This window comes from Sceloporus occidentalis, unplaced genomic scaffold (assembly GCF_023333645.1).
Source record: "Sceloporus occidentalis isolate IW3139 unplaced genomic scaffold, rSceOcc1.0.p SCAF_6, whole genome shotgun sequence".
In the NCBI taxonomy this organism is placed as follows: Eukaryota; Metazoa; Chordata; class Lepidosauria; order Squamata; family Phrynosomatidae; genus Sceloporus; species Sceloporus occidentalis.
In genome coordinates this window covers 42,592,994-42,608,859 of record NW_028316986.1, presented here as the reverse complement: position 1 = coordinate 42,608,859, position 15,866 = coordinate 42,592,994, and the positions used below count along the sequence as shown (strand labels likewise).

The 15,866-nt window shown below is 43.4% G+C and overlaps 1 protein-coding gene across 3 annotated transcripts in view; it reads left to right on the top strand.

Moving 5' to 3' along the window:
* The window catches only part of LOC149310668 (mechanosensitive cation channel TMEM63A-like), a 63,680-nt gene extending 49,914 nt beyond the window's left edge, over nt 1-13,766 (top strand). For 2 of the 3 annotated variants that reach the window (XM_089529425.1, XM_089529427.1), the window contains 4 exons: nt 10,440-10,607; nt 10,996-11,111; nt 11,412-11,477; nt 12,804-13,766. In XM_089529425.1, the coding sequence (XP_089385551.1) occupies nt 10,440-10,607; nt 10,996-11,111; nt 11,412-11,477; nt 12,804-12,965 (512 nt within the window). In that variant the 3' untranslated portion in view covers nt 12,966-13,766. The remainder of the gene's footprint in view (nt 1-10,439; nt 10,608-10,995; nt 11,112-11,411; nt 11,478-12,803) is intronic. The other variant, XM_089529426.1, reaches the window with a different exon arrangement.
* The last annotated feature ends 2,100 nt before the right edge of the window (nt 13,767-15,866 follow it).

Sequence of the window (15,866 nt, the reverse complement as noted above, 5' to 3'; positions counted from 1 at the left end):
CCTCCGACCCGGACCGACAAGAGCCGGACCGACAAGAGCCTGCTGGCTGCGTCCGAGGAGCTCCCGAGACCTCGGACCAACAAGAGTCTGCCAACTGGGCCCGAAGAGCCGACCCCGAAGTCGAACTCGAAGAAGGACAAATCCAGGCCGTCTGACCCAGGCTTGAAGTCGGCTTCAGTTACCAAGGCTTCTAAGGAGAGGTGTGACAAGAAAGATGATGTTGAGGATGCTCCCCCTTCAAAGAAGCCGAGGTCCTCATCGGATAAGTCCAAACATGCAGGAGACTCCACAGTTGCCAAACATAAGAAGCCAGACCAGGCGTCATCTTCCTCCCAGACCGGGCCGAAGCCGTCGCCGACCAAGAAGGACAAATCTTCGAGCCACAAGAGGTCCAAAGACCACCAAGGACCGGAGAAAAGAGTGCGCTCCGCCTCTCCGCAGCTGTTTGATGTGGACGTCCCATCTACATCGGTCCTCTCCACCATTCCGCTGTTCCATCCCGACGACGAGGGCTCTAGGTCCTCAGGACGATGATCCTCTACGCCTGTTCCTCTCTCTACACAGGCAAGGGATCCATGCCCAGACGTCTTCTACGACTCTGATGCCGACAAGTATTATATGTCGGTATCGAGAGAAGATGCCCTCAGGTGCGTTTCATCTAAGCACAAACGCCCTGTTCCGTCCGCTACAGTCTCCAAGCCGCCGTCTTCACCCGTCAAATCGGCATCGAAGAGGGGGCTTCTGGCCGAACTGGGACCGTCCCCGGTACGTCAGCCTCACCCTGTAGTCACCCTGGATTCAGCTTCGGACCACGAAGGCTATTCGTCGGAGCAGTCTGACCTGGACATGTCTCCCCCTCCTTCTCCACAGCAGATGCATCATCCAGAACCAGCTTCTCCCACTGATGACACCCGTTCTTTCAACGAACATGTCATCAAGATCGCCAATGCCCTTGGTATCGAGATGGAATATCCAGAGGACTCAGCTAAAGACCCGGTAGACAGAAGAGTTCGTGGGAAGGTACCAACTCCACCTTCCATTCCTCTCTTACCATCGCTGGAGTCCATTGTCAAGCGTTCATGGGACTCTCCTGCCTCGCTAGTCGGGTCGTCCAGAAAGATAGAGTCCTTATATAGGATCTCTCCGGCTCATGCTCCGTGGTTAACCAATCACCCGACTCAAAACTCGGCGATAGTGGAAGGTTCTCAAGTAGCATCTACCAGCAAGTTGGCCACCTCCCCTGGCGACTGGGAAGGCAAGAAAATTGATGGGCTGGCAAAAAAATCATATTCAGCATCGGCCTTGGCAGTGAAAGCCTCAAATTACTTGGCTTGCATGGGGGCTTATGTTCAAACCCTCATGGAGGGGATTTCCCCTTTGGTCCCAGATGTTCCGGACGACGTTCAGAGGAGGCTTGTGGAGATCCGTGATGAAGCACACTCTGTTGGCAGCTGGATCATCACGGCGTCGAGGAATGTTGCGGACTGTTCTGGCAGGTCGATGGCAGCCTCGATTGCACTTCGCCGTCATGCCTGGCTCCGAGGCTCAGACCTAAATCCCAACGTTAGGTCCACAATCGAAGACATGCCTGTGGATGACTCCGGCCTCTTCCACTCCAAGACGGACGAGAGACTAAATCGGAAATACAGAATGAAGGCTGCAGCCAAGAAGCACGGCATGTCCTCGTCCACGTCCATACCTTCCTTCCATCGGAAGCAACGCCCGTGGCAGTCGCAGAACCAAGGCAGTAGGCCATACTTCCAAGATCGTCCCTACCAACAACAGGGTCAGCAGAGGCAGCGCTACCCCTCACAATCCTCCTCTTCCTCCGGCCGTCGGAACATCCCGTTCAAGTACCGGAAAGGCCGCCGGCAGGAACCTGACCAGGGCAAGAAAAGGACCTGAAGGGTCCCAGCGCACTTCGTCCAGTCAGCCCCCTTCTACCTAGATAGGTTACAGCCCTATTATGACATCTGGGCTTTGATTACTACTGACTCGTGGGTTCTAGACATTGTCCGTAGGGGCTATGCCCTCGAGTTCACGGAGCTCCCACCATCTGGAGCCTTTTATTCCACCATCCCCTTGGACACCCTTCTCGACGAAGTGCGCTCCTTGCTTGGAAAGGGGGCAATTTCACGGGTTGATCCCAAATTTCAGCCCTCATGTTTTTTCTCCAGGTACTTCACGGTACCAAAGCCGGATGGAGGCATTAGGCCAATCCTGGACTTGAGACGCCTAAACTATTACCTTGCTCGTAGACGCTTCCGCATGGTAACTCTTCCTTCCATTCTCCCCTTGCTTCACCAGGATCTCTGGTTTGCAACCATCGACCTGAAGGATGCCTACTTTCACGTGGGGATTCGGGAATCCCACAGAAGATTCCTTGCCTTCGCCGTCGGCTCCGACGTCTATCAATACAACGCCCTTCCCTTCGGCCTTGCAACAGCTCCGAGGGTCTTCACAAAGTGCATGGCACCGGTGATCGCCTTTCTCCATCAGAGAGGCTTCAGAGTGTTCCCATACCTCGACGACTGGCTGCTGGCGGCACCGTCCCGGGGAGAGCTACAGGACGCAGTCCGGTTCACGCTCGACCTTCTGGCATCCCTCGGCCTGGTGGTCAACTTAGACAAGTCTCATCTCTATCCATCAAAGAGTCAAATTCATCGGCGCCATCCTTGACTCTGAAAGCTGCACCGCATATCTTCCTCCAGACCGTTTCCGGACGTTGCAGCTAGCGATCGCAGCGTGCATCGGTCGCAGGAGGTTGAGAGCCAGGGAGGTACAAGTTGCGCTCGGTTATATGGCGTCGACAACGTTTGTCACTCCGTGGGCAAGGCTACAATCGAGACCTCTTCAGGCCTGGTTCCTATCGGTCTTCGACCCCATCAGAGACCAGCTGTCCAAGCTCTTGACCATTCCGAGACCGGTGGCACGTTCCCTCCGTTGATGGCTCGACTCCCAGAACGTTTGCGTCGGCATGCCCTTCTCACAACCTCAGCCAAACATCACTCTGACCACGGACGCATCCCTAGACGGTTGGGGCGCACACCTGCTCAATCTTTCCATAAGGGACAGATGGTCCTTGGAAGAACACTCCATGCACATCAATGCACTCGAGATGATTGCCGTGGAAAAGGCACTAAGGGCATTCGAGTCCGTGATAACTGGCAAGGTGATCCTGCTCCAAACAGACAACACCACCGTGATGTACTACTTGAACAAACAAGGTGGTACAAGGTCCAAGACACTGTTAGACATCTCCGTTCGGATTTGGTCCTGGTGTATCCCGAGGGGGATCCTCCTCCAGGCAATCCATCTGCCAGGGCTCGACAATGTCCTAGCAGATCATCTCAGCAGAACTCCATCGTCTTGCCACGAATGGAGGCTCCATCCCGACACAGTCAGGGACCTTTTCTGTCACTGGGGAACCCCGTGTATAGACTTCTTTGCGATGGAACACAACAGCCATTGTCCCCAGTTCTGCTCTCAGACGGCCTCCGACAGATCCCTCGGAGACGCGTTCGTTTTCTCATGGACAGGTGTGTTGCTGTACGCCTTCCCTCCCTTCCCGCTGATTACCAGAGTGGTATCCAAAATGATGGCGGAGAGATCGGACGCCATCCTCATCACGCCGTGGTGGCCGAGACAGCCGTGGTTCGCGACACTCATTCACCTCTCCAGGAAAACCTTTCTCCGCCTCGAGTTTCGCCCCGACCTACTCATGATCCGGAACAGCCGAGTTCGTCACCCGGACATCGAGAGTTTGCCACTGGTGGCCTGGAGGCTCCGTCCCTAACGGAGCTGTCGGAGTCGGTGCAAAGGGTCATTCGAGCTGCTCGAAGGCCCTCGACACAGAAATCCTATGCCTTCAAATGGAAAAGGTTTCTCCAGTTCCTGTCGGACAGAGACCTCTCTCCGTTCCAAGTGTCGGCTCCAGTGGTCCTGGAATTTCTGTTAATGTTACTGGAGGGTGGGCTATGCCTGACCTCCATTAAATGCTACCTGTCAGCAATTTCTGCTCATTTGCAATTTAAGGGCAGGCCTTCCTTGTTTAGGGACCCTTTGGTGAAAGGGTTCTTAAAGGGGTCCGCTAATCTTTACCCCCCAGTCCCGATACCGACCCCGGCTTGGAGCCTAGATGTGGTTTTGTCTGCCTTGCAGTCAAGACCCTTTGAACCAATGGCCACCACAGACTTGAGACTATTGACTTGGAAAACTGCTTTTCTGGTGGCCATTACCTCCGCCCGCCGGGCTGGCGAGCTCTGTGCACTCCGTAGAGACCAACCATTCTTTATCTTCCATAAGAACAAGGTCGTCCTCCGTACGGACATTACCTTCCTTCCGAAGGTGGTTTCAGCCTTCCATTTATGCCAGGACATTGTTTTGCCTACACTGGCCTCGAACCCGACAATGGAGTTCAAACAGACCTTGCACAACTTGGACGTTAGGAGAGCTTTGTCTTTCTACTTAGATAGAACTTCGGACTCGAGCCGGGTTATGAGTTATTAACATTAAGTTGTGTTATACGTGTTGTAAACACAAAATTGCTCAAGTACCTTTTACAGCTTCAACATGCTGATATCGGTTATCTATGTGTTTTGTTGCCTATTGATGCTCCGTACGGAGATTGCTTATGTGTGCCCTGACAAAATAACTTCAATGCTTATTTTGACTGACTACTGATTGTGTTACTGGCCCAAGGCCATTGTACCTTTGTTTATATATACAGGTGTGTCATAGCAACACAGTAATGGACTGACAAGGTTGAGTTCAAATCTTTATTATTAATAAATAAGGTTTTGGTTAACAATCACTTGGTGTCAGGACACTCCCTCTGCCGTCGTCCTAAGCTTGCCAGTCTAAACCCATTTGTATGATTCTCAGAGACCACGAAGAAGAAGGACAGGTTGCTTACCTGTAACAGTATTTCTTCGAGTGGTCATCTGCGAATACATACAAATCCCACCCGTCCATCCTCTCAGTGTCCTGCTCTTATTGGCTCTTTCCATCGCCTGCTTGGCGGAAAAATTGCGGAACTGGGGAAAGAGCGGGAAGGCAGGGGCCTTATAACGGGTGGGAGGAGTTACCGCCAAAAAGTTTCTATATGTTGCAAAGTTGTACTTTGCCCAGTGATTCTAGAAGTTTCCGAATAGCACTGCGCAGGCGCAGTAAAACCCATTTGTATGTATTTGCAGATGACCACTCGAAGAAATACTGTTACAGGTAAGCAACCTGTCCTTCTCACGCCATTGAAATCTCAAAATTATCCAGTTAGCTCAGTTTTGTTGCTGGATTGTATTAATTAATGACAAGAGGGTAATAACTTGTATTATTTTGTTGTGAACTTCTGTTTGTATGTTTTGTGGATAATAAAGGAAGTTATTCAGCCTAAGTATAGCAGAAGTTTTATAGATGACCAAAATCCTATTGTTAGTCCCAACTACAGCAGATCCATTGAATCAATTAAATGTACCAAGTTCCCATTGATTCAGTGGGTTTATCCTAGTTGCGTCTAACCATTGGATTTAGGCCCATGCTTTTTAAGAACGTGAGATTTAATCTCCTTAAGTCTGTTTCCATATTGTCATAGTTCACATTTGTAGTTTGTATTATTTGTGTTTCAAGTGTTCTAACTGAAACTTTGTTGTAGGAAGTCAACACTGCCAGCCATGCATTTAGAGGAACATTAACAGTCGATATCTACTGAGGAGCAAAGAGACTTGTCTGTATTTTTTACAGTCTTGAGGAAAGTCTAACGAAAGAGTGTTGTGGGCTATTGCTGGCTTAAGAAAGAAGGAACTAGTGTCGTTCAGAACATCCTGGTGGAGAGTGCAACTTAGTTTGGAAGATTATAAATAGCTGACACTACATATAGTGTCATTTTCCTGGATGGCAGTGATAATCAGTTTTCATGGCTAGTGTGTCATAGGTCAAATGCAAAGTATGAGTTGCACACTATTGCTCATGGTAGTGCCTGCATAGCAACATGCACACACACATATATGTTAGGAAATGCTTGGCTTTTCTCTGAAACTCTGAAGAAAACAGAACCACCTGTTCTCCTGCATTTGCCTGGAAACTTCAGAGCAACGTCACAGAAATGGCCATGTGACTGGAAATACTCCACACTATAGGTCATATGACTGTCACGTGTTCGTCAACATCTACCAGGTTACTTACGTTCTCACCATGGTGAGAGTGGCACTATCAGAGCTGCAGTGTACCTGGACACTGCACTGTGGCTGCAGGATGGGTGTTGCTGCTAGCGTGGACAGGACCTAAACTAGTATACCAAGTCTGTGTCTGTTGGAAAAACCTTTGGAAATGGCAATTGTTATAAATGCAACATAAAAATCCTATTACATTTGTCCTGCAATAGCTGCACTGTTCCTGGGTAAAATGTTAGTAACAAGAAAAGGGAACCATGAATGCAACTGTTCAGTGACTAGTGTGCAAATATAAAGAGAACTCCTGCAACGATCAATGTGGAGAAATTGACGACGACAAAAAAGGAAGAATGAAAGACCTATTCCATAACATCCAGAAACTCAAAGGGAAGGTCAAACTAAGGATTGAGATGCTCTCTAATAAGAAAAAGAACACACCACAAGATCAAGAAGAAATAAAAAGACACTGGATGCAATATACAGAAGAGTTATATAAAAGAGATGAAAAAATCAATGACACATGGAATGAGAAACCATACAAAGATGAACTCTAAATTCTAAAAAGCAATGTAGAAGCTGCATTAAGAGAAATTGGGAAAAATAAATGATCAGGAACAGATGATATTCCAATAGAACTGTTACAATCCACACAGAATTAATTCTAGTGCTAACCAATATATGCCAACAAATATGGGAAACAAGATGGCAACCAACAGAATGGAAACAATAAAGTGTGCCCGCGCCATACGCGGGTGCGCTATACATGGCATTAACCTTACGTGGAAGGTTAAGCCACTGTAAAATGAATGGTGTGCGCCCCTGTGGCATGCACGCCACACCAAACACGAAAATGCTCCCCCATTGAAACTAATGAGGTTTGAGTTTACATGTCTTTCCCCATATGCCAGGGGTCTAGAATGGATCCCCGTGTATGGGGAGGGCCCACTGTATACATTCCCACCTACTGAAAAGGATACACAAAAGACTACAGCAGCTATAGGACCATAGCAATTAATTTCCCATACAAGCAAAATTTTGTTCAAAATTCTGCAACATAGACTCCAATCATACATGGAAAGAGAAATCCCAGAGGTGCAAGTGGGGCTCAGGAAAGGAAGAGCCACTAGGGGACCATATTGCAAACATGAGCTAACTAATGGAATGCCATAAAAAAAGCATAGGCTATATTTTATAGAGTATAGCAAAGTATTTGACTGCATAGATCACAAAAAGCTATGGATTGCTCTCAAAGACATAGAAGTGCCACCACATCTGATAGCCCTGATGAGAAATCTGTACTTAGGACAACAGGCAACTGTTAGAACAGAATATGGAGAAACAGAATGGTTCCCAATTAGCAAAGGGATCAGGCAAGGCTGCATCCTATCACCCTACCTATTCAACTTGTATGCAGAAAATATCATAAGAGCAGGTTTAGACTCAGGAGAAGGAAGAATGAAGATAGGATGAAGGCATATCAACAACCAAAGATATGCAGATGATATCATACTACTAGTGGAAAACATCACAGACCTACAACTACTAAGGAATATCAAGGAAGAACGTGCAAAGGCTGGCTTACTGCTGAACGTAAAGAAAACAAAAATAATTACCATGGAGGAACAACATAAATTCAACATAGACAATGAGGAAATCTAAATAGTTAGAGTTCCATGAGCAAACATTGATTAGAACGAGGACTGCAGTCAGGAAATCAGAAGAAGATTAGAAATTGGAAGGGCAGCTATAAAAGAGCTAGGCACAGTATTAAAGAGAAATTACATACAACTGAACACAAATGTTAGAATTGTCCAATTCATTGTATTCCCCATCACTATGTACAGATGCAAGAGCTGGACAGTGAAGAAAGCAGATAAGAAAAAACCCCAATCAATTTGAGATGTGGTCCTGGAGAAGAATGCTAAGAATACAGTGGACAGCCAAAATAGACAAACAAATGGATCCTTGAACAGATCAAGCCTAGCTCTCCCTGGAAGCCAAAATGATCAAATTCAGGCTGTTATACTTTGGCCACATCATGAGAAGGCACATTTACTACAAAAGACAATAATGCTAAGAAATAGAGAGAGTAGTAGAAAGAGAAGAAGGCTGCCTGCTAGATGGTTAAACTCAATCAGGTTGTTCACGGGCCTAAATCTACAGGATGTAAACATAGCAGTGTAGGACAGGGGGTCTTGGAGATGTCTCATCCACAGGATCGCAATGAGTCAGGGCGGGGCTGACTCGAGGGCAGTTAACAACAATAAAATGTTGTAGTTATCTTTAAAGCCCTAATTGGCTTAGGTCTCACAATTGCCTAGGACTGTCTCCTCCCACACTAAATAGCTCCTGTTCTAAGATCTGATGAGGAGGCCCTTCTTGTGCTGTAGCTGTGGTAGAAGTTATGGTAACAAGAGAAAGAGGCTTCTTTGTGGTTATATTTATGTTGTGTAATTATCTGTGTGGGAGTCTAAGTTGGCAGTATTTTGTAGACACCTTGTTTAGGTAGGCATCTTTTTAATATATTTTACTTGTTGTTTTCATCTCACCATATATCTTTTGTTGTATTGGTTGCCATGGTTGTTTGGGAATTTTGTTGTATTTTATTACTGATTTCAGTTATTAGGTGGCATAAGTGGTATGTAAGTATAAGAAAGGTAGGGTATACAGTCAATCCTCCTTATCCATGGATTCAACCATCGCCAGCTTGAAAATATTTTTTAAATATAAATTCCAAAAAGCAAACCTTGATTTTCCCATTTTACATAAGAGACACTATTTTTCTTATGCCACTGTATATAATGGGACTTGAGCATCCACTGATTTTGGTATCCACAGGGAGTCCTGGAACCAAACAAACCCCAGCGAATACCAAGGGCCAAGTGTACTTTTTAAATATATACACAGTTTCAGTTTGTTGCACAACCACTATAGAGAATTATAAAGTTCATATTTATAGAAGTAATGTTTAGTCTGTATTATGGTCCTGTGTTCCAGAATATATACTTTAAAAAAAAACTGCAAAAAACTTTCTGGATAATGTAAAATAAATTGATTGATTGATTGATTGATTGATTGATTGATGGTATTTATATCCTGCCCTTCATCCCTAAAGGCTATCAGAGTGGCTTACAATTATTATTTTTAATAAGATGGTTCCCTGCCCTCAGGCTTACAATCTAAAAGACACGACACGAAAGGAGAAGGGAATGGTGGTGGGAAAGGGGATGAGGTCTGGTTGTTCTTCTCTCTCTCTGAGGCCTGGACCAAGGCAGATGGACTGGAGGGAGGGCTCTTCTTCAGGCTAGCCCTGATGGAGCTGGGCCTGCCTGGTCACTCCCTCGCAGGCCGGAGGATGACAGTTATGGAGGGAGGAGCCTCTTTCTTCAGTTAGTTCTTTCTTCTTTAATTCCTACTCAACAAATGGAAATGGGAAATCACCCAGCATCAGGGGCTTTCCCAGCAGATAATGATCACCAATTAACAGACACTAATCCTCCTTTGCATATCCTCCCAGCCTGAGGCCCTGCCATCAACAACAGAACAATACACAGATTAACATGGAAATCATTCCTGCCTACCTAGGGCCACACAGTATGTATATATATATACCCAGCTCTCTTCTATGCCAACATTCTCTGAAGATGCCACCCACAGATGCTGGCGAAACATCAAGAATAAACTCTTCTAGAACATGGCCACATAGCCCGAAAAACCCACAAACAACTATGGATGCCGGCTATGAAAGCCTTCGACTTCATAAATACATCATTATTGCACAACACAAATTAAACTTGAAAAAGAAAACTGACCACTTTACCATATATCAATTAAACTGTGGGTGGGGGAATTGTGTGCCCTCCAGATTTTGGACTGCAAATCCCAGCATTTCTCACCATTGGCTGTGCTGGTCTAACAGTGTTTGGAGAGAGACATAATTTTCACCCCAGCGAAACCTCAATGGAAAAAGTATGTGCCCGAACCTTGCTTATACCACAGTATTACATCCATTTTTAAGAAAGGAGGCATCTGATCTAACCTTCTAAAACCCTTATCACAATTCAGTAGTAAATGGCTTATGTAGGATAATTTTATATGCTATTTGTCATAGTTCTTGACTAACATGGAGTCTGAATTCTGGATACCTGGTTTGTGTAAGACAAAGGAGATCTTGAAAATCTTGCTGGTTCTATTTTTATGGTGGAAAATGGGGCAGAAATGTATTTGAGTGTTATATGTAGTAATAATGCCAGCATTTTTTTCTGTTTTCAGGGTTAATTTATATGCTTATGAAGCATACCGTTGACCGACACAATATATACTATGCATTCCTTCCTTCAAAGCTAGAGAAAGAGCTCCATGTTGCTGCTGTGAATCAGGCCCTGGCTGCTCCAATTCTCTGCCTGTTTTGGCTATATTTTTTCTCATTTTTGAGACTAGGTAAATATGTATGGCTTTACAAGTCAATACACTAAAAGGGTGAAGCACATTAAAGTGACCTATGTTATTTAGCATGTATTTCCAAATTATGCTTGGTGTGGATGGGAGCACAAGATAAAGATATAATGTATTATTTCTGATTCTAATACAGTAAACAAGACTATCCAGATGTTGAAACCAAAGATGTACAAGGATTTTTTTTCACGTAAATGGCAGAAGTATTCTTCCACATTACACATAATAGACTGATACATATATTCAAGATGTGTATTGGCAGCTACATTTTTTCCATATGTATAATTTATGTTCCCTTCCCACCACTCCATCTCATCCCATAGCTGACATTTATGTTAATGTGTTTGTATTTTTTTTTTAAATTTTCTTTTAGGTTTTAAAGCACCTACAACTTTATTTACACTCCTGGTTTTAGGTATAGCTATTGCTGTTTGCTTAGGCTATACCTGCTTTGCCTGCTTGAAATATCTGAGCCCTATGAATTACAAGGTAAATCACAGTTGATGTATCTAAATGTTGCTAAAGAATTGTATCCCTTTGGAAGTGGAACTGGCATTTGATATGCCTGTCAAAACCAACCAATCTACATTTGACTTGTACAAGACCAAGTTTTGGCTATTTATGTTGATGAATACAAAAATGTTGCATTAAAGATGTAGGGAGCTCTAGTATTGATGGTATAGTGCAAATTTCGGTGTATTGGTAAATAGTAGGTGTATACTCTTAAATTTGGTATTTTAGATTTTTGTTGTTGTTGTTGATTTGACTGTCCTCCCTTGATATTTGCAGGTAGAAGAATATTCAGCTGATGAAAGAGAAGATGAGCCACGTTCAATATCAACTCCAAAATCTTCTGTAAGCATTTTTCAAAAAACTAATGATTTGCTCTTCATGTAAGTGCAATTTTCTTTCCTGAAAGCAAGTTCTGCAGTCACAAAATACTTGGCATTAGATTACTTCAGGCTAGCTGATCTAAAATTCTTCTCTGTTGGGAAAATATCTTAAACCCAACTGTGAGACCTATTTAGAATATATGTTTTTATATAGAAACAGTTCCTAATGTGTTAAGATTTAGCAGTGTTTCACTTAGCTTGCTTCCAATCATTGTTCTTGAGATATGAATGAACATGAATTACTATTTTACCCAATAGCAGTCAATATTTACTCCTGTTTTTAAGTTCCAAAACACACTGCAGAAATAATTCAGTTTGAGACCACTTTAACTGCCCTGGCTCAATACTAGGGAATTCTGGGAACTAGTTTTATGACACATTTAGCTTTCTCTGTCAAAGATCTCTGGTGCCACAGTAAACTGCAATTCCCAGGATTCCCTAGCACTGAGCCAGGGCAGTTAAAGCCATCTCATACTGGATTATTTTTGTAGTGTGTTTTTGACTTAAGACACATTTGGGGAACCAAACATAATTTGACTCTTAAGTGACAAATCTGGTAATGAGAAGGGGATCTTGTCCATGCAGAAAGTAGGGGATATGATAAAAAATTTCATATTGTGGCAAAAAAAAAAAATATGCAAAAGTAGCTGCATTGACCAGAAAAGGAAATCTAAAGCACATACTGTGAATACAAATATAGCTTTATTTGGTCACTCAGAAGGTGAAAAATTCATCACACTAATCTTTGAAGTCCATTGGCTACTTCATCAGGCAAGTATAGTTAAAAAGCTTCCAGGGGAAGGAAATATCTTGCTTTGAGGTGGTGTAGAGGAAGGGTCTGTACATATGAAAAGGTTAGGCCACATTCCTGATGGCTAGCAGGTCAGTATAATTTTCTTCTTTGAAGTTACAAAGAAGCCCTAGGCGGCCCTTTTATAAGAAGGGAAATCTCTATACCTGGCCTGGAAATAACTTTAGATATCAGAATAAGTAAAGCATGTTAATAGGAGTTGTTGGATTGCTTTACCTTGTGCTGGATGGAATCTACCCTAATAAAATCAAGTCTCAGTGTAAGATGACACAACTTCCACTTCATACAGTTCAGCATTTTCTTGTTCAGCAAACAAAAGAAAAACAACCCCTCCTTTAGAAGCAGCCATGCATATTCTAGTGATACCTTTATTAGCGCCACTGGCTTCCTCATCAGACAGAGATAGTGTAATTTGAAAGAATCAAACATTGTCAGAATATTTTTAATGATTCAGGAGTGTATTTTATGTCATTTCAGATATATGTCCCTTACGTTCTGCAAAGTAGTCCTACTGAAAGAACACTTCTGTCTCATATGGACCAGCAGTGGTATGGCACCATGTCAGAAACCTGTCCAGTAAGGGAAAATGTCCTCCATGTGACTTATGCCAACGAACCTGAATTTATCGGAGAGACATAAAAGTATGGGCCAGGATGTCATGGACTATCACGAGGTGGCGCCATTGGCCCTATTTTGGAACAGTAGATTTCACTAAAATGTTCCTATATTGCACAGCTTGGCCATTCAGCAAAATTTCAGTTGTGCTATTTTACAAAGTTGCCACCTTGGGATTGGTTGCTTTTATGTGCCATTACACAAATTGTGACATAAGCAAACTGAATAGCAATGCTCACAGAAACCACTTTGGTTTACTTCTTTTTATGGCAAAATTATACTGTGCTAGATCACTGGTATTTGTTAAACACCTGGGTGGGGGGGGGGGGGGGAGAGGAGATTTGTCTAAAGGCACTACTTGTTTCAATAATAAACAGAACATAGGAAAAGCCAAGCAAATGAATTCTGGGGAGTGTTCTGATTCTCTGCCCATGCCTTCCAGAGATGGCAAGAGTATTCTTCTTCTGAGAAGAGGATTTTCCTGCAAATATAGAAGGGATGATGAACTAGAATAAAAGGACTTGGGGTGAGAAGCATTGCTTATCGAGAATTTTTATAAATGTGGAGTGAGTTAATTTTCTGGTCACTGTTTTAAAACCCTCACACAAGGGAAACTTAATTTGCCAAGCAATAAAGGATATGAACATTTTATCATTTTTAATCTGTCTGGCTTATTAAAAAAGTCAACTTTAAATGCCAAGAATATCATAAATGTAATGTTAACTAGTTTTTAAATTATGATGCAGGTGTACATTTCTGCAAGACGCTATGTTGGATCTAACTGTAATTAAGCAATCACATGGAATAAAACACTGAATTGAGATACATTTGTAGTAGTGTATATAGATTTTTTTTGCAAAACTCTGTACTTTCTGTTCCCTGAGAAAATACCATACCAATATCTGAATGTAGAGCATCCCAGTCCTTCCCAATAAATTTTTGCTACATGCATGAGTCATATTCTAATTGTTTTATATAATATATTCTACTGTGAAGTCGAGGGTTTTCTTAGCCAGCATCCATAGTTTTTTGGGGTTTTTTTCGGGCTATGTGGCCATGTTCTAGAAGAGTTTATTCCTGACGTTTCACCAGCATCTGTGGCTGGCCTTTTCAGAGAATGCTGGCATTGAAGAGAGTAGTGTGTGTGTGTGTGTGTGTGTGTGTGTGTGTGTGTGTGTGTATGCCCGTGTTATACGCTGCTTTGAGCTTACGCGCTCAAGCCGCAGGGAGCGCACAGGGCGCAAGGGGCGGCGCATCCTATTCAGATTAATGGGGCGCATGCCGCTGTACCACCATTCAAATGAATGGGGCTCAAGCATAGGCAGAATTCACTTTACGCAAGGGGGGGCAGAACAGATCCCCGTGTAAGGCAGTGGTCCACTGTGTGTATATATATGTGTGTGTGTGTGTGTGTGTGTGTGTACTGTTCTGTTCTGTTCTGTTGTTGAATGGCAAGGCCTCAGGGTGGAGAGTATATGCAAAGAGGATTAGTGTCTGTTGAATTAGTGATCATTGTCTGCTGGGAAAACCCATGATCCTGGGTGATTTTTCATTTGAATTTGTTGAGTCTTGATTTTGCTGTTTTTCAGGACTGGTTGCCAAACTTTGTTCACTTTCAGGGTTTCTTCTTTCCTGTTGAAGTTGTCCAGGTGTTTGTGGATTTCAGTGGCTTTCCTGTGCATTCTGACCTGATAGTTGTTCGTATGGTTCAGAATTTCAGTGTTTTCAAATAGCATTTTATGCCCAGGATGGTTTATAAAGTGTTCTGCTCCTGCTGATTTTTCTGGCTCACCCAGTCTGCAGTGTCTCATATGTTCCTTGATTCGTGTTTGAACACTGTGTTTGGTGGTACCAATGTAGACTTGTCCACATCTACATGGTACTGTATGCGGAAAACACCTGCAGCTGTGAGAGGCTCTCTCCTGTCCTTCGCTGAGCGGAGCAGTTGCTGGATATTCTTGGTCGGTTTTGTATACCATTTCAAGGTTATATTTCCTCACCAGTTTCCTTTTTTTGTCTGTGATTCCTTTGATGTATGGTAAAAATACCTTACCTTTGGTTGGTTGGTTGTCTTCCCTCCTCTGGGTTTTTCTGGGTCTGGCAGCCCTTCTGATGTCTGAGCGGGAATAACCATTAGCCTGTAGAGCCCAGTCTAAGTGCTTCCAGGAATTGGGGTTCACAGATCTGTTTTGCCTGGTCTACCAGTGTTTTTATTTTGCTTTTTTTTTTTTTTTTTGTCCTGGGTGATGGTTGGAGCTCTTGTGCAGGTATCTGTCCACATGCATAGGTTTTCTGTATACTGTGTGGCCCAAACATTGGTTTGGTTTGTGAATGACCAGGACGGCACAGCAGAATGTTCCTTATGTATGGATGTTCTTTATTTGAATGGGAATCTTAATTTAGTTTTTTGAAGAGGATGACTGCATAAAAAAATTCTGCATGTGAGGAATATTCTCCTGTGCAGATTTGTTGCACTCTTATGTAAGGAGAGTAACAGAAATGTAGACAGAAGGGAGCAGAACTAGTATGTTCCCCTTTGCACATTGAGTACTTCCAGAACAAATTAACACATGTTCATAGATAATGTGACCTCTATCTTGTCTGGCTAGCATTCCTGGCTATCTCCTCCTCATTCCATGAGTATATCTGAACTATACAGTTATGTCAGCTTGATAGCACTTACAACTTTTATGGCTCCATCCTATGCAATTTTGGAATCTTCCTTCACTTTCTTAAATCTTGTCTATTGCCTTTGTCAATAATTTTCTGGCATATATGTTGACTTGTTTTAAGAAAAAAGTTTCTCGAGATGTTAATAACTTCTTGATCCATTTATTTTCTAATTGTTGAGAGCATATTTGGATAAGTCTTTCTACTTTACTACCTTTTCACTTTTATCATAATGATGAATGGTTTAACATTCAA